Genomic DNA, 19,207 nt, shown 5'->3' with positions numbered 1-19,207 from the left:
TTTTCAACTGAATCAAATACCTCAGACTTTTTCTGAGCTCCATTACTAGGTTCAGTACCACATGCGTCCACATCTTGAACTCACTCAAACGGGACATTTGCCTCTTCCAGGCTTTCAATACCCGTACCCTTTTCAAATTCTAAATTCCCCTGATCCTCCCAGCTACTCTCTGGGCAACTCCCTTCCGGAGTAAACTCAACCCTGCAGGCTGAAACAACCTCATCTGCCAACCCAGCAGACTTCTTCAAGGTAATGGCATCCTTTTCATCTAGGACTGCCCTCATTTCATTATCGGGAACTCCTTTAGAATTTTCAACTTCTTCAAACAGTTCTGCCAAACCAGACAGATCATCCGTGTCCAACTCTGGACCTTTTAACAGCCTTATCTGTTTCTCATCTTTAGTTTGTGCCTCTATAAATTTCCTCCTGGCTAAGGGCAGGTCTACCTCCTCTCCCTTACTCTCTTTCACTTTCCTATTCTCCGTTTTACCACTCTCTAAACCCTCTTGGTACAGGGTCAGTAAAAATGTCTCTGTCAAATCGATACTGGCCGGATTTAAACTGCTCTTGTTCTCAGCTGCCTTTCTCGACATGCTGCGAGTGGTCGCGCATGCAGGATAGATCTTGGAGTCTAGGGGTGGGACCTCAACACTCACAGGCTGGCTCGTCAGCTTCATTGCTGACCAAACCTTACCACTGGCTAAATCGTTACCAAGAAGGACGTCCACGTCAGTTCTCGGGAATTCTGACCGCACCCCTATTTCAACTGGTCCAGATACCAACTCACAATTTATAATGATCCTATGTAAGGGCACCGCTTCTGTCCCTTTTCCTATTCCTCTCAAAGCTACCTCTCGAGTCTTGCAACCAAAATCCAGTACCTTACTGCTAATCAATGACAGCTCAGCTCCTGTGTCTCTCCAGATCCGCACTGGAACTGGTGTGTGTCTCTCTCTCACAGATACGGTTCCTTCTGAAATACATTTCTCAGACCCTTCTCGTACTCTGTCTACCTTGGGCTCTCTCGTCGATTTACTGATCACCACAGCACATCCTATAGGGACTGCTGCTTTCCATTTTCCTGTCTCCTTCCTTGGAGCAAGGCACTTGGATGCAATATGACCCACCTTTCCACAATTAAAACAGGTCAAGCCAGGACCTCTCCTGCCGTCTTTCCTCTCCTCCTCAATTTTACCACTAGCTCCCGGCGGGATCTCTGCCTCAGCCGGCGGGCTTTCTCTACCGTTCCCATGGTCTCTCTGGTAACTTTTATTCGAGGAAAACTTTGTCTTGTGAGTTAGGGCATATTCATTTGCGGACCTAGCAAATTCGGAGATGGACTTATTTGGCTTCTCATTCAAGTACATTCGGATATCATCCGAAACACAACCTTTAAATTCCTCAATCAGAATTAACTCCCTGAGATGCCAAAAATCTTCTTCCACTATTTCTGCTGCACACCAACAATCCAAGAGCTCACCCTTCCCATAGGCAAACTCGGTATACGTCTGATTCCACCCTTTCTTTAAATTTCTGAACTTTTGTCTATAGGCTTCAGGTACCAATTCATAGGTCTGAAGAGTGGCCTCCTTTACTTTCTCATAATTCTCAGACTCTTCCTCCTCCATGGACAACGCCGCATATGCCCATTGTGCCTTCCCTTTTAACACACTTTGTAACAACACCACCCATTGCTCTTTGGGCCACTTCTGACTCACTGCCATCTTTTCAAAATGCAAGAAATAACTATCAACATCCGTCTCCTCGAACGGAGGTATTAACCAAACTCCCAACTAACATTAAACCGCTCCTCTCGGTCTGACCCTTGAACTCTTCGCTCTTGCCTTAACTTCTCCATGTCCAAGTCATGTTGCCTCTGTTTCTCTTTCTCCTCATACTCTCTCTCCTTCTCGGCTCTCTCCCTCTCTTTCTCAGCCCTTTCCTTCTCCTTTTCAGCTGCTTCCAGCTGTTTTAACTGAATTTCATGCTCCCTTTGTTTCTCAGCTCTTTCCTGCTCTTTTTTCCTTTTTGGCTCTTTCTTTCTCTTTCTCGGCTCTCTCCTTTTCTTTTTCAGCTGCTTCCAGCTGCTTTAATTTGATTTCATGTTCCAACCTTAATTTCTCCAACGCTAACTGAGCTGTCCCACTAGCTGGTAACTTTTCAGGGATATTTTCCAATACCTCAGCAGAAAACACATTTTTCACAATATAATACTGAGTTATGGCCCTCCGCACCTCCCGCTTTTTCATCGACAACCTCACCTCTGCGAGGTTGAGTCCTTTCACAATATTTATCAATTCCGACTTTGTGGCCGCCTCTAGCACCTCCAGAGTCAGGTTTTCTATAAATTCATCCACGTCCGTCTTTGCTGGTTTCCCGTCTGGCTACCCGCGCAACCAGACCCAAGTTTGGACTTACAAGCCCGATTCACTGGCCTTCCAATTTGGTATCAAATTCCGGATGAGCCCCCAAGTTGTTACGAACCCCGTAACTGGGTCACTTACCAGCAAAGATAGAGAGGTCCTTTGAAGTCTGATGGTACTATTTTTAACAGTATTTATTAGTAAAAATACACAAAAATAATATCAATGCAAACATACAGATAATATACGTCATCAATACTAAATCTACAAGTGCGGGTATAATAATAATCAATAAGAAATAGCTCTATCGTTGTCTAGGGGTTAATGTATTGTCCGATGGAAATATAAAAGTCACTCAGTTCATTCAGGCTGCAGCCTTTGGTTGGAATCAAAAGAGAGATTTTTAGAAACTTGCCAGCTTTTCCTTTTTATGATTTCGATCCTTCGAGAGTTCCGTTGGTGTGGCCGGTCACTTGTGGCCTCTCCTTTAGCTAAGCCGTTCTTCCGTGGTAAGGCCCCAATCCCAGGCAAAGGGAAAGGACGCACGCGAGCCCCCCCCCCCCCACCGGCTGTCGCTATTAAATGCTGTCACGGGATTTCTAGCATTTCTCCTGGTGCATCTAAAGGGGTTGTTCCCCGGACCCTCTTTTATCCTACTCACGGGGTCTCAGATGTCAATCAGGTTGGGATGATGCAATCCCTCAACCAGCCCACTCTGGTCGACCCCTGAGGGCTTCAATGAATAGTACGGTACTCAATACACAATTCCGTCTCCAAGAGACAATGGCCGTTAACCATGGCTTTGTCTTGCTGAGGCCAGGACACATTCCAAAACCTTGAGGATTCTCTCTCATTTCCTGGGTCCCAGACCCGAATTAATAGTGATATTGCGATTATCAAAAAGGAGGGGGCGACTCTGTACCCTTCGGCCCCTCAGAGTTGCTGCACATTCGTAACAGTAGCTTAATTGGTCATTGTAAATTGTCCATTGAATAGGCTAGTACTAAATAGGTGGACCGCTGGGCGGTGCAGCTTGTTGGGCCAGAAGGACTTGTCCCATGCTACATCTCTAAATAAAAAAACTAATTAATTAATTAGGTTAATAAATCAATCAAAAAGTTGTAGCTGGAATAATTTTAATTGTATCTTTATCAATGGCAAGGAGTCAATGATAAACTGCAAAGGAACAAAAAGCATCAAGTTGCCTATTGTTTCTAGAGACTACATTTTTACAGGTCGTGTCAAGGCAGATATTTGGTTAGGCATTAAAGATGCATATTGATAAAGTTAAAGCAATATTTTACATGCTTACTTTTCTTTAAGGTTACTAGATTTTTATATGTAAAACCATGAAGTATAAAATCAAATGAGGGATCATGTTGAAAGAAAAGAATTTGGTATCATTCAGTTTTGCTGTATCTTTCAAACAAACTGATAGTTTTGATTATAGTACCCCAGTTGGACCAATTCCATTAGCTCCCTTTTTCTTTTAAGTCTAACCACAAAGAATGTTTAAAACTTAAACTAAATTGCAAGCAATCTGAATGGATAAAGTAATAAGAAAATGAAAACTGATCAAAACTTGATGTATTAGTAAAGAAAAAGACAAAAATATAAAGAGAAGTGTGGGTATGAAGTAGAAAGGGAAGATAGGGAAAAGAGAAGAAAGAAAAATTCAGTCTTAAAGAATTGGTTATGGTTCTGTTTGATTTCTTGTTTAAACTTTTCACACCTAGCTACTGTACATCATTAATTTCAGATGGAACGTCTCTTTTTTTTCTTTTAATGATTTTAATTTGTTTCAAATGCATAATGTTCAGAAGCCCCTTCAATTACAAAAATTGCGTTGTTGGTTCAGGACAGACAGACAGACTTTATTGATCCCGAGGGAAATTGGGTAAGAATTGAATCTGCCATCTTGATAATAAGAGCGGTCACTCTTATATTTCCTGTGAAATTTAATTTTTTTTATCAGGGCTTGGTTCAATTCTGCAAAGGAATTTAGACTATTTGGATTGGAACTTAACTGAGCTTTCATAAGAAAGATAACTGCCAATAAATCCTTCTGTTTCTCCTTTTATCACTCTGCTAAAATTTGAAAGGAGATTGATGGAATAGTAATTGATCCCATTGGATATTGGTTCCATCAGATTTGCTTTGGATTTTATGGTCAGTAAATAGGATATTTTCATTTATCAAGTGGTACCAGTTTTGCAACTATATCAATTAAACTCAACTCCTTGACCAGGAGAGGGCAAATTTTATAGAAAATGTTTACTCCTAAAGTTCAGATGTGGTCAGGCTCCACCGATTTTTCTGTTTTCAGAATGGTTAGCTGTTTTGTACCACATCATTGCTGACAATGCATGAGCCAAAGGATATAGATGAAGACTTCAAGGAGGGAAACAGTGAAGTCTAGAATGAATTATCATTAATAAGGATGTGGTATTAGATGAGTTAGAGAGATTACTGGTGGGATGAATCTCTTGGGTCTAATGATATTTATGTGCTATGTGAGGTGAGGAGGAGATCGCTGGGAACCTGGTAAGGATTTTCAAAATGTTCACTGACCACAATTGTGGTGTGAGATGATCTGAGGATTGCCAATATGCTGCAACTTTATATAACACATGTTAGGCCACAGGGGAAGTACTGTGTACATTTTTGGTTGAACATTATAGAAAATACAAGAATACGCTGGAGGAGTAAAGAGAGGGAGTGAAGAGAAGCACTCTCAAAAACTTTAAGAAATATCTAGATAAGCACTTGGATGTTCAAGGAATAGAAATCGGTTGGCAAAGTACTGGTAAATGGAATTAGTATGGATACGTATTTGATGGTTGGCTTCAACATGGTGAGTTAAAGAGCCTATTTCCATGCTTTCTGCCTGTTTGACTTTATCACCCAATGTGTCCAAAATTTCCATGTACTTTAAATAGTTTGAAGTAAATTTTACTATCAAAGTAACGTAGAAACATAGAAAACCTACAGCACAATACAGGACCTTTGGCCCACAAAGTTGTGCTGAACATGTCCCTACCTTAGAAATTACTAGGCTTACCTATAGCCCTCTATTTTTCTAAGCTCCATGTACCTATCCAAAAGATTCTTAAAAGACCCTATCGTTTCCGCTTCCACCACCGTTGCCAGCAGCCCATTCCATGCACACACCACTCTCTGAGTAAAAAACTTACCCCTGACATTTCCTCTGTACCTACTCCCCAGCCCTTAAACCTGTGTCCTCTTGTGGCAACCATTTCAGCCCTGGGAAAAACGTCTGACTATCCACACGATCAATGCCTCTCATCATCTTATACACCTCTATCAGGTCACCTCTCATCGTCCTTTGCTCCAAGGAGTAAAGGCCGAGTTCACTTAACCTATTCTCATAAGGCATGCTCCCTAATCCAGGCAACATCCTTGAAAATCTCCTCTGCACCCTTTCTATGGCTTCCACATCCTTCCTGAAGTGAGGCATCACCAAATATAACCACGAGATTCATTTACTTAAGGGCATACTTAATAAGTCTATAGAATAATAACTATAATGAAATCAATGAAAGACTGCCCATCTAGGGCATTCTACCAGAGTGCAGAAGACAACAAACTACAAATTCAAAAAGAAGAAACAATAATAGAGATACATAAGCTATAAATATCAAAGACACGAGATAAAGAGTCCTTGAAAGTGAGTCCATTGGTTGTGGGAACATTTCAATGATGGGGCAAATGAAGTTGAATGAAGTTATCTCCTTTTGTTCAAGTGCCTGATGCAGAGGGATGGTAACTGTTCCAGAACCTGGTGGTGTGAGTCCTGAGGCTTTTGTACCTTTTTCCAGATGGCAGCAGTGAGAAAAGGACATGTCCTAGGTTGTGGGGGTCTCTAATAATGGATTCTGCCTTCCTGCAACAGGATTTAATGTAGATCTGCTCAATGGTTGGGAGGACCTTACCCATGATGGACTGGGCCTTATCCACTACTTTTTGTAGGATCTTCAGTTCAAGGGCATTGGTATTTTCAATGGTTTAAAAAAGATCTTTTTGTGTGTTGAGATCTGTTTGGTATGAATTTTGAATTTAACATTGACAAAATACATTGGTTATACAATTAAGTATCAAAATTGTTAATACAACTCTTAAAACTCCCTCTAAATGTGTAAATATTGAATATAATTTTCATCTTTTTAACAGTGTGCTAAAATCATCACACTGTTCATTATGAACATTTGTATTTTTTTCCAAATTGTTTATTCAATTTACAGTTAGATTCTGATCTTTTTTTTTATTCCTGTGGTCTTTTTCATAGCGGCACTTTCTAGGTGAAGCATTACAAAAATCTATCAGTAATGTAAGTGAGATGCAATTTTCATCCTGCCTGATACCTGATGTGTAGGTGTGGCATGCTTGCATTACTTGATTTACTCATAGTAAGTTCCTCTACATGTAAAAGAGTTTGCTTCAACACATTTTTTGTATTTGGAAAAAGATTAAAATACATGCAATATTCATCTCACCAAGATATATACATATATGTATATATGTGTGTTTGTGTGTGTGATTTTTGCATGTTTATTTAATATTTCTCATTTCCCATAAATAATAATACAGTGAGGATTTCATCTAGAAATAAACAAAAAAACTCCATTGTTGTTAAACTTTATAAAGGTATGTCAAGATATAAAGACACAACATAGTTATATATTTCAGTTTATTGTTACTTATTCCTTTTTTAATTTTAGAACCAGAAAACTTAACACTGTTTTAGAAGCAGATTGTCTGAATAAAACTTTCTACCTTCCACCTTTCCCGGAAGTTGATGGGCTGAAATTGTGTCCTTGGTCACATTAATAGAACTAAATTGTGGAAGTGGAGTTCAATGAACAGCCACTGCTCTATGTAGAGGATTGTGAAATTGCTAGCAGATGAATTTCTACCCTGTATATTTTATCTCTGCAATATAAATGAAGAGGGTTATGCATAATTCATTCACCATTCTTGCATGTTTATGACTTTGCAGTCCTGTAATTGTTCATTCAACACGCTTTGAGCTGGCCTTACCACTTTTAGTAAACAAATAACTTTATAAATGTTTAATGTACTTGGCATTTATGTATTTTTATTTGAACTTATGGTTGCAAAGAAAAATAATTTAAATAAATTCCTTTCAACTGGGAAGAATTGGGGTCCAATTAGGAGTTTTTATTTAAAGATGAGATAGGACAATGTGTTAAGTAGAACTTAAATTCAAAATATGAGATTTTAACCAAGTATAAAACTGATTTTGTGCAGAAGCATTTTGAAGTTGAATGTGTTAGTCAAAAATAGATATAGAATCATGGACTTTTGCAATGCTTAGTTATGCATCAAGCAATGTGGCTTTTAAGCTTTGTTTCACATTGAGCTTCTTTAAAAAATAAATTGTAATATGCTCACAAACTACCTTTGCATGAAAAATTGTGCTAGTAGATTTTGTATGTTGCATGAAAAGAAAGCCATTTGATAAAAAGCACCTGCTGTGACTTCAATGATTTTATGTTTATAGGTTGTTCATAATAGTATAAATGCATGTTAGTTTTATGAGTGTCTTTTCATCAGTAGATGAACTACATCAAACATAGCCTTGGGTAAAAACACAATAGTAGTTTATGAATAATATATAATTTTGTGCATTGTTTACATATTTCCACAATAATTGCTTTGTGATGATTACATCGTTGGCTGATTATCAATGCATCTTGCAGTTCTTCTCAGATTTGCAGTCTTGTGTCTATGGACATTTTGAAGAAGTGTAAGACATTATTATTTGTGTTTCTGATGGGTAGGCCAACTCGGCAACGAAAAGAATTATTACTGTGTGTTAAGTGTGATATTGTATATCTTATGAATAGGAATTTTCAACATCATTTTGGGTGAACAGCACTTGCACAATTACTAAGTAATTTGGTCAATTATTTCTTTGCTTGCTGAACTCCAGAGAATGTAAGTGTTCCGGAAGGCCATTTTACCCCTTAAATTGTGCATCTTTAAATTAGCAAATACTCTGAAACAGGATGCTATGACCATATAAGAAGCAGGTAAGAGGGATCCAAAGGAGAATTCCAGAAAAGCTCCAGTCCTTATTTTCTCCAACAGGTACAAAGTTGTTGTTCCCTGTGTGGATGAGGTTGGTGTCCATTACATCATTGTGTATGAAGCCATTCAAGTAGAGAGAAAAGATAAATGTAATAATCATAAGGGACAGCATATTCTCTGTGACAAAGACAGAGACTCACAAAAGCTAAATTTCCTGCCTGTTACTATGGTTAAGGATATCCTTTCTAGCCTGGAGAAGAACTTGGAGAGTTAGGAGTAGAAGAAGGGTGAGAGTGTTCTATAGGCCAAAAATATGGCTTAGAGATAGGGTGGAGCATAAATGGCAAAATATCTAAAGCATGCATGAAAGCAGCTATAATTGTTATGAGACATTTTAATGTATAGAATTGATGGGATGCGTCAGATTGGAAAGAATGTGTGAAAATAATAGTGGAGTGCATCCCAGGTTGCTTCTTAGGGCAGAAACAGGCTACTAAAAATTTAGTCATCAGTAATGAGGAAAGATTAATAAAAACTTTTGTATTAAACTAGGAACTAGAGATCACTGTGTTATAACTCCTGAAGCAATATGAAGTTAAAAGCTGTAGGACCAAAATCACTGTCTTCTATTTAAATAAGGGAAATTGTGTAACGATGAAATTATCAAAGGTGGACTGGGAAAATAAACAACAGTGGTAGATGTTCAGAAATCTAGTCCATAATGCTCAGCAGGAATTTATCCAAATTAGATATAAGATTCCATAAGAAAGAGGCACAAACTGTGGTTAACATATCAGGTCAGCAGTGATGTTAAATTGAACAATAGAGCATAGAAAGTGACAAGGACTGGGAAGTTTTAGGATTCAGCAACAGAAGACTAAGAATTTCATAAGAAGGGAGAAACAAATTTTCAAAAAACTGAGAGTAATACAAAAAAACAGGAAGTGTTTCTAGGGTAAGAGTGGAACTTCTGAAGAAGGAGACTGGTGTATTAATTACAAGAAACAGACAAAAGGCAACAAATGGATTAATTTAAAATAACAAGAAGGAACTTATGAAGTCCCAGCCATGAGGGATAAGCTATCAGAGAAACTCACAGGGCTAGAAGTGAACAAATTGGCTCTACTAAATGCCCTGCATCCAAGTACTGCAGAGAAATAGATCCATTGGTTGCAGTTATTTGAAACTCAATAAATACCAGTCGGGTACCAGAAGACTGAAAAATAGTCAATGTGTCTCAATTGTTTAAAAAGGAATGCAGAAGGTCAGGAACTGTATGTCAATTAATTTTACATCTATTGTTGATAAGGTACAGGTGTTGATAATCAAAGTGGAAATAACTAATGATTTCAGAAAGCTGAATATAATCAAACCTCATCTAAGTGACTTTGTGAAAGGCAATCATTTTTGACAAATTTGCTTGGATTCTTTTAGAATGTGACCTGGTGAGTAGGGAACCTGCAGACAATTGTGTACTCAAATTTCCAAATAACACTTGACAAGGCGCATAAGAAGCGGGTATGTGAATGAAAAATCAAAAGCACAGGAGATATTATCATTGCATGAATTGAAAATTCGCTGTTGCATAGAAAACAAGAATTGGAAGAGAGTGGTCCATTTCAGACTGGAGAGATAGAATAGTTGGTTCTTGGCTTTCAATGTCTCTGTGGGTGGAAGTTAGGAACAGGAAGGGGTCAATAACTCTACTGGGTGTTTTTTATAGACCATCCAATAGTAGCAGGGACATCAAGGAGCAGAAAGGGAGACAGATTCTAGAAAGATGTAATAATAACACGGTTGTTGTGGTGGGAGATTTTAATTTCTCAAATATTGATTGTCATGTCCTTAGAGCAAGGGGTTTAGATGGGGTGGAATTTGTTAGGTACGTTCAAGACAGTTTCTTGACACAAAATGTAAATAAGCTGACAAGAGGAGAGGCTGTTCTTGATCTGGTATTGGGAAATGAACCTGGTCAGGCATCAGATCTATCAGTGGGAAAGCATTTTGGAGACAGTGATCACAATTCTATCTTCTTTATCATAGCATTGGAGAGGGATAGGAACAGACAAGTTAGGAAAGTGTTTAATTGGAGTAAGGGGAAATATGAGGCTATCAGGCAGAAACTTAAAGCATAAATTGGGAACAGATGATCTCAGGGTAATGTACAGAAGAAATGTGGCAAATGTTCAGGGGATATTTGAATGGAGTTCTGCATAGGTATGTTCCAGTGAGACAGGGAAAGGAACCACGTTGTACAAAGGCTGTTGTAAATCTAGTCAAGAAGAAGAGCTTATGAAAGGTTCAAAAAATTTGGAAATAATAGAGATCTAGAAGATTATAAGGCTAGCAGGAAGGAGCTTAAGATAGAAATTAGGAGAGCTAGAAGGAGCCATGAGAAGGCCTTGGCGGACAGGATTAAGGAAAACCCCAAGGCATTCTACAAGTATGTGAAGAGCAAGCAGATAGGACCAGTCAGAAGTGACAGTGGAAACGTGCACAGAGCCAGAGGAGACAGCAGAAGTACTTAATGAATACTTTGCTTCAGTATTCACTCTGGAAAAGGATCTTGGTGATTGTAGGGATGACTTACAGCAGACTAAAAAACTTGAGCATGTAGGTATTAAGAAAGAGGATGTGCTGGAGCTTTTGGAAAGCATCAAGTTAGATAAGTCACTGGGACCGGATGAGATGTACCCCAGGCTACTGTGGGAGGCGAGGGAGGAGTTTGCTGAGCCTCTGGCAATGATCTTTGCATCATCAATGGGGAAGGGAGAGGTTCCAGATGATTGGAGGATTGCAGATGTTGTTCCATTATTCAGGGCATAGAGATAGCCCAGGAAATTATAGACCAGTGAGTCTTACTTCAGTAGTTTGTAAATTGATGGAGAAGATCCTGAGAGCCAGCATTTATGAACATTTGGAGAGGCATAATATGATTAGGAATAGTCAGCATGGCTTTGTGAAAGACAGGTCGTGCCTTAGGAGCCTGATTTAATTTTTTGAGGGTGTGAGTAAACACATTGAAGAAAGAAGAGCAGTAGGTGTAGTGCATATGGATTTCAGCAAGGGATTGAACAAGGTACCACATGCAATGCTCATTGAGAAAGTAAGGAGGCTTGGGATCTAAGGGGACATTGCTTTGTGTATCCAGAATTGGCTTCCCCTCAGAAGGCAAGGAGTGGTTGTAGACAGGTCACATCCTGCTTGGAGGTCGGTGCCTCAGGGATATGTTCTGGGATCCCTACTCTTCGTGATTTTTATAAATGACCTGGATAAAGAAGTGGAGAGATGGGTTAGTAAATTTGCTGATGATATGAAGGTTGGAGGTGTTGTGGATAGTGTGGAGGGCTGTGAGAGGTTACAGCCGGACATTAATAGAATGCAAAACTAGGCTGAGAAGTGGCAGATGGAGTTCAAGACAGATAAGTTTCAGGTGGGTCATTTTGGTAGGTCAAATATGATGGCAGAATATAGTACTAATGGTAAGATTCTTGGCAGTGTGGAGGATCAGAGGGAGCTTGGGGTCCGAATCCATAGGACACTCAAAGCTGCTGTGCAGGTTAACTTTTTGGTTAAGAAGGCATCTGTGGTTAAGGCATATGGTGCATTGGCCTTCATCAATCATGGGATTGAGTTTAAGAGCTGAGAGGTAATGTTGTAGCTATATAGGACCTTGGTCAGACCCCAATTGGACTACTGTGCTCAGTTCTGGTCGCCTTACTACAGGAATGATGTGGAAACCGTAGAAAGGGTGCAGAGGAGATTGACAATGATGTTGTCTGGATTGGGGAGCACACTTTATGAGAATAGGTTGAGTGAAGTCGGCCTTTTCTCCTTGGAGCAATGGAGGATGAGAGGTGACCTGATAGAGGTGTACAAGATAATGAGAGGCATTGATCATGTGGATAGTCAGAGGCTTTTTCCCAGGGTTGAAAGGACTAGCACAAGAGGGCCTATTTTTAAGGTGCTTGGAAGTAGGTCCAGAGGAGATGTCAGGGGTAAGTTTTTTACGCAGAGAGTGGTGAGTGCGTGGAATGGGCTGCTGGCAATGGTGGTGGAGGTGAATACGACAGGGTCTTTTAAGAGACTCCTGGACAGCTACATGGAACTCAGAAAAATAGAGGGCTATAGGTAATTTTTAAGGTAAGGACATGTTTGGCACAGCTTTATGGGCCAAAGGGCATGTATTGTGCTGTAGGTTTTCTGTTTCTATGTTTCTTCTATGTTTCAATGGCTTACTATTTACATTAATATCTAGAGAAGGAAAATGGAGTTTAATCTGGGATTGAAGCCATGCATTTTGATAAGAGGAATCAAAGGGCATCTTATAAATGGGAAGAGAGACTGAAAGTGAGTTATGTTCAGAGGGATATAGATGTTTTAGTGCATGGGTTACAAAACATTGGTCCTGCCTGTCTGCCTGCCAAAAGAAGACAAATGGTATGTTGGTGTCTATTGCAAAAGGATTGGTGCTTAAAAATAGGGAGGTTTACCTACAGATAAGTATATCGGTATTGTGAGGCCAGTACTAAAATGTTGTTCAGAAATACTTTACATAGTTTTGATCCCCTTACCTATTGAGGCATTGAAGACAGTTCAGAGATTCACCAGGCTAATTATTGGGGTGAGAAGTTCATCCTATCAAGACGGTCTTGTTAAATTGGATCTGTCTTTTGAAAAAAGAGAAATGACTTTGTTCAAACATCCAAGATGCAAAGAAAGTTTGATAGGGTAGGTACTGAAATGTTTTTCCTCATGGGAGAGCCATGAACTTAGGACACCACTACAAAATAAAGAGTTGATCATTTAAGCTGAGATGCATAGAAATTTCTCTCAATAGTGAATCGCTGGAATTCCCTGGCCCCAAGAATGGTGGAAATCAGATTAGATATCTTTCAATTAAAGACAGATAAATATTTGAAATATCTGGAAATTCAAGGTTATGGAGAACAAGCACATATGAGGAGTTGAGGCCAGCACAGATCAACCATGATCATATTGAATCGCAGAACAGATTTGAAGGGCCTGATGGCCTACTCCTGCTCATATTTCCTTATGTTGTTGTGCTTGCATATATGGTCACTGCATAGAATAATGCCCACTGCACTTGTATTCATTATTTATCAATGCTTTTGATCAACCAAATGTAATCTCTAATATATAGACAAAGTTGTTGAGATTACATAAAATAATATGATGGATTTTAATGTTAACAAGTTAAGCTCTACATAATAAGGTTTCTATGTTTATATGTGATAAATATATACTGCTACCTTGAACTATTGCTTGACTCTATTAAATCCTCCCTACTATAGATCTCCTTATTGAAGCAAAATTTGGAAATGCAGCTATCCCAGTCTCAAGATTCCTTGCAAAAACTTCAATGCCAATTCAGTCACGAGAGACAGCGACTCATAAAGCAAATGCAAGAAATGGAAGAAGATCATAAACATCAACAGGCATCTTTAGAGGATGCTCACCAGAACGCTTTAAGAGCTTTGAGTGAGTCGAAGGACCAAGATTACAAGGTAACATTGTGGTATAGATCTTTCCTTGTTACCTGTTTGCTCCTTTGATTTGCTTAGTAGTTGTGGAATAGTACCTGCCTCACACTTGGCTTACAGTAAGGGCAAAACTGGGCACCTATTATTCATTGGTACAAGCCATTCAGAAAAGGTAGTGAAGGAAGAAATGGAGCTGAGAAGAAGAACTGAATAAGGAAGATATTACAGGATCAAAGATAAAGAACGCCCTTGACAGTCATGACTACAGGTCATCAGCAGAGTATTCTGAGGACTCCGAATTTTTTTGCTACTGTTTTTTTCTGTATTCTTTGTTTCATTAACTATATTTATCTGTATTGTTACATTTCAGGGTTTTTATGTGTTTTTGTTAGGTCATCTCTAGTTTATATTTAAGTTGCAATTATCCTTGATTACTTCCAATTAATTCTCTGAGACTTTGCAGGTGTCCAATTAAGTATTCTTGGACTTTTATCTTTTATTAGAATAGTTACTTGGTAGCCTGTAATTAGTCTGGGGTTTTATCAGCTAGACACAGATACTTTTGTGTCTTGGGGTGTATTTAAAGGGGCAGTGCTAACTCCTTGTTTGCCCTGATCCTTGCTTAAAGTTCTGGCTGAGTTACCTAAGACCTTGTAAGTTCTACTATTTTGCTTTGTCTCTTTTGTTAATAAAATTCCTAGTCTTGTTTCACCCTTCCAAGTTTCTGTGTGCTCCTACACTTGGCTTCAAAGATCCTATGTAACTTCAAAGATAGAATCCATTTGATAATTTTGCGTTCCTCCTTAATTTAGTTTTTTTTTGCAACCAGTGAAATGTCATATTTAATTCCCTTAGCTCAATCATTGAGCTACATTGTAATAGCTGTAGGCCAAGCACCCACCTCAGAGGACCCCACTAGTCAGTGCCCGGAAATTAGAAAATAACCTGTTTGGTCCCACTCTCTTCCTTGTCTGTCAACCACTTCTCAGGCCATATTCCTTCCCATCCTATATGCTTTACTTTTGCACAATAACTCTTCTGTGTTTCCTTATCAAAAGCTTTCTGAAAGTCCAATTTCACTACAGTCGGGCCTCCTTATTCGTGAGTTCTGCATGCGCGAATTCAACCAACCGCGAATCAAAAAAAACCAGAAGTGCTCTTCCAGCCCTTGTTGTTCGAGCATGTATAGACATTTTTTCTTGTCATTATTCCCTACACAATGCAGTATAACAACTATTTACTTAGCATTTACATTGTATTAGGTATTATAAGTAATCTAGAGATGATTTAAAGTATAAGGGAGGATGTGCATAGGTTATCGTGGATCGGGATCGTAAAAAAAAAGGAAGTTCTCTAATTAAGTCAGAACAGGTACATCCACCATTATTTAGAGTCAGTTAGTCAAAAGTTTGTCTTAGTATATAGAATATAGTATATATTTTACCTTTCAATGCATATAAAACACTTAAGAAACGTATGTTTCAGTGCCAGGCGATCCAGTGACAGATCACTCCCGAGCACGCTGTCCATCCATGCCAGGTTGATGTGGAGGATCATAAACCCAAAACCCCAAAGCCCAATAATTAAACCACTGCGTTGCTTAGTAATAATTGTAGCCTTCATCGGGGCAGGGCCTTTCTCACTTTATCCTTTAAAATTGTTCTGATCGTTGACTGACTGTAGCCTAATGTTTTTCCAATAACCGATGGTATTTCACCTCTTTCCGATCGGTTTATTATTTCCACCTTATTTTCAATTGCGATTGTGATTATTTTTGTGAACAGAAACAATGCGGATTCTGAGCTCAGCCACCGGGTACTAATGTCCACCGCACTGAGACAGGTTAAATAAAGTCCGGGGTTCCACTGGGTCCTAAGATCCACCCCATTCTGACAGGTTGAATAAAAGACTTATCATCTGTGTTTTTTGGTATCCGCGAGAGGTCCCGGAACCAATCCCTCATGGATAAGGAGGGCCGACTGTACATCTACTCTCTTATCAACTTTAATTAGGTCTGATAAAACTGGTCTAAAACATTTCCTGATTTTAAAATTTATTTCATATTTGTGTAAAGTGAAATGAGTTAGTTAAAAGATATAACTGCTAAATATGATTAGTTGCATGAATCACTAACTTAGAAAGTTTGTTCTTGATTCCTGACGCTTGCATCACACCCTTTTTTTTTTATATATATTAAAAAAAAATAAAACACTAAACTAAACTAACATAGGCAATAACAACAGTTTACAAGTATAAGATAGTGTCAAAGAACTCCGGAACTCCATACCTGAACATGAATAAGCAGAAAGGTCCGGAAAAGGCCAAATTAATTCATATGAAAATGTCGAATAAACGGTCTCCAAGTTTCTTCAAATTTAATTGATGAGTCAAAAATAGTGCTTCTAATTTTTTCCAAACTCAGATAAGAAATAGTTTGAGAAAGCCACTGAAATGTAGTAGGAGGATTTACTTCTTTCCAATTTTGTAGTATAGACCTTCTGGCCATTAATGTTACAAAAGCAATCATTCGTCTGATTGAGGGGGAAAACTGATTGCCATCTTCATTTGGTATGCCAAAAATTGCAGTAATAAAATGAGGTTGTAAATCTATATTCCAAATTGAGGAAATAGTAGTAAATATATCCTTCCAATAATTATGTAAAGTGGGACATGACCAAAACATATGGGTCAATGAGGCCACTGCTAAATGACATCTGTCACATAGAGGGTTAATATGAGAATAGAATCGAGCAAGTTTATCTTTAGACATATGAGCTCTATGTACAATTTTAAATTGTATTAAAGCATGTTTAGCACATATAGAAGAAGAATTAACCATTTGCAAAATTTTTTCCCATTTATCTGTTGATATGTTGTATTGAAGTTCTTTTTCCCATTCTTGTTTAATTCTAACTGATATTTCTGGTTGTATCTTCATAATCATATTATAAATAAAAGCTACTAATCCCTTCTGACAAGGATTTAAGGTAAAGATCAAATCTGTAGTGTCCATCAAAGTTGAATTAGGAAAAGATGGTAAAACTTTATGTAAAAAATTTCTAATTTGTAAATATCTGAAAAAATTAGATTTAGGTAATTCAAATTTATTAGAAAGTTGATCAAATGACATCAAAGTATCTTCAAAAAAGAGATCACGAAAACATTTTATACCTTTCCTTTTCCATATGTTAAAAGCTTGATCTGTCCAGGAAGGTTTAAAAAAGAAATTAAATAAGATAGGGCTATCAAGAACAAAGTTTTTCAAAATAAAGAACTTACGAAATTGAAACCAAATTCGTAATGTATGTTTAATAACAGGATTAAATATTTGTTTATTAAATTTAACTAAATCCGCAGGAAGACAAGAACCAAGAACAGAGAATAGAGAATTCAGAAGAAAATGTTATCTGTTATTTGAGGCCCAATTTGGACTAGGCCAAAGAGGACTGTTCTTATTAGTCCTCTGCTGGTAAATCTGGTATTTCAAACTTCTGCAGAGCAGTCTTCTGTAAGTTTGTTTGGTGTTCCCTGTCAACCTTTGCATCTCTGTTAATAACATACTTGATTATAGCTTCCATTTGATTGCTCGTCTGATCCCAATATTCCACCTCGTTAATTCCATCCCTAATCCTCCCTGCACTCATAGTTGCCCTCCCCCATTCCCCCTACCCCTTTGCCTCAGTGCCAGGCAAAGTATTTGTTTGAGAACTTAGAGGGCAAGGTTGATCTATCACACATGCTATTTGGACTGTAAAGACTATAGTGTTTTTGCTATCAGGTTGCCTCATAAAAAGACCAGTTTTGTAGACACCAAACATTTTCTAGACCATTTCTCTCTCCACAGGTCTCTGCTTGAAGTGCTGAGTCTACCAGTTTTTTAATGTTTTCTTTTGTTTGCTTTTATGGTTTGTACTGGTAAATACATTAAAACATTATCTTTACACCAGTAAATGTGCAAATTATTTGAAGATATCTAGGACCAATTACCATTTTCCTCGTGTTTGCCAGTTACCATTTTTGTAGTTTGTGATGTTTCAGTATAGAATCAAGAATTATCTTGCTGGTAAAAGTTTACATTGTATCATGAATTGATGATTAAAACTTTGATGCATATTAGTTTCCTTCTCCAAAATGAAATTGTAACTTGTGAACTAATTATCTTACCTGAAAAATGTTGTAAAAGAGAAGGTAAATTGGAGAAATAAGAAGTTGTAATTGAAGGACTGCTGCTAGGGTTCTCCAGAGTTCAACAGAAATGGAAGTATTTTTGTTCAAAAGGAGCTTGAATAATGCCGATTGAGAAATCTAGAGCCTGTGGGTGTGGGGAGGCACAATCTCAAAGAAGGATCGAAGCCATTCAAAACAGATGAAGAAATTTCTTTAACTAGAGGGTGATGAAGTTTGGAATACATGACCTAAAAGGGCTGTGGGGAGTCAGCAGCTGAGAAATTCCAGGGTAGAAAAGGTTTATTTTTTAAATGTTCTGGAAATCAAGGGATATAGAACAAGAAAATGGCACTGATATTAAAATTCTTGAGGATCTGATTGAATAATGGAGCAGATGAAAGGGGCCTGTGACCTACACCCACTTCTATTTTTTTGTTATGCTTTTAATACATTAGTGTTGTTAATGTTTTACAGAAATTGGAAGAGTCTTTAATCAGTCAGCATATGGAGGAAATGCAGGCCCAGAAGGATAGTCAGAGAATGAATTTGGAGGCATTGCAAAAGGAGGCAGAACAACATCTGCAGGATTTGAGGACAGAGTTGGAAGAGGAAAGGAAAGCACTACTTGGTATGCGTTCTTATATAATCCTGTAGGTACACCCATATGTAAATAAAGTACGTAACTTTAGAGAAGAGCCTGCTGCGTTTCTCCGATTTCACCTCATTTGATTTTTTAAAATTTCTGTCTTTTGCTTCTTTCACCCACTCTCACTTAACATATTTATTCACATGTCTACCCATTTCTATGTTCATGATTAAAAATTAATGCATCTTGTTATCTACCCAACTGCCACAAGAATTTTCTCTCACCAAGTTTACTAAAGCCACTCCTGTTTGAATATTTCTGTCAGTTCTTAATATTGTGTATTGATAAGCAATCAACTTGCCAGCACTTAGCACCACTTCTAATAGATTTTGTCAGACTAAAACTTGCAGTACTAGTTCATCAAGATATTTATCAATGTGCTTCTTATAAAAGAACAGCAGTGACATGATATTCACAGCAATCTAAACCAACAGTTAATAATTGAGAAGTTATTA

The 19,207-nt window shown here is 38.1% G+C and overlaps 1 protein-coding gene across 5 annotated transcripts in view; it reads left to right on the top strand.

Annotated features, from left to right (window-relative positions):
- The window catches only part of fam184ab (family with sequence similarity 184 member Ab), a 202,256-nt gene that overhangs the window by 145,291 nt on the left and 37,758 nt on the right, over positions 1 to 19,207 (top strand). For all 5 annotated transcript variants that reach the window (XM_059981474.1, XM_059981471.1, XM_059981472.1 and 2 more), the window contains exons 10-11: positions 13,751 to 13,963; positions 18,581 to 18,734. In XM_059981474.1, coding sequence (XP_059837457.1) covers positions 13,751 to 13,963; positions 18,581 to 18,734 — 367 coding nt within the window. The remainder of the gene's footprint in view (positions 1 to 13,750; positions 13,964 to 18,580; positions 18,735 to 19,207) is intronic.

The sequence above is a fragment of the Hypanus sabinus genome, chromosome 10 (genome assembly GCF_030144855.1).
Source record: "Hypanus sabinus isolate sHypSab1 chromosome 10, sHypSab1.hap1, whole genome shotgun sequence".
NCBI lineage: Eukaryota > Metazoa > Chordata > Chondrichthyes > Myliobatiformes > Dasyatidae > Hypanus > Hypanus sabinus.
The sequence above is the reverse complement of the archived record's forward strand: the minus strand, read 5'-3'. Positions and strand labels throughout refer to the sequence as shown.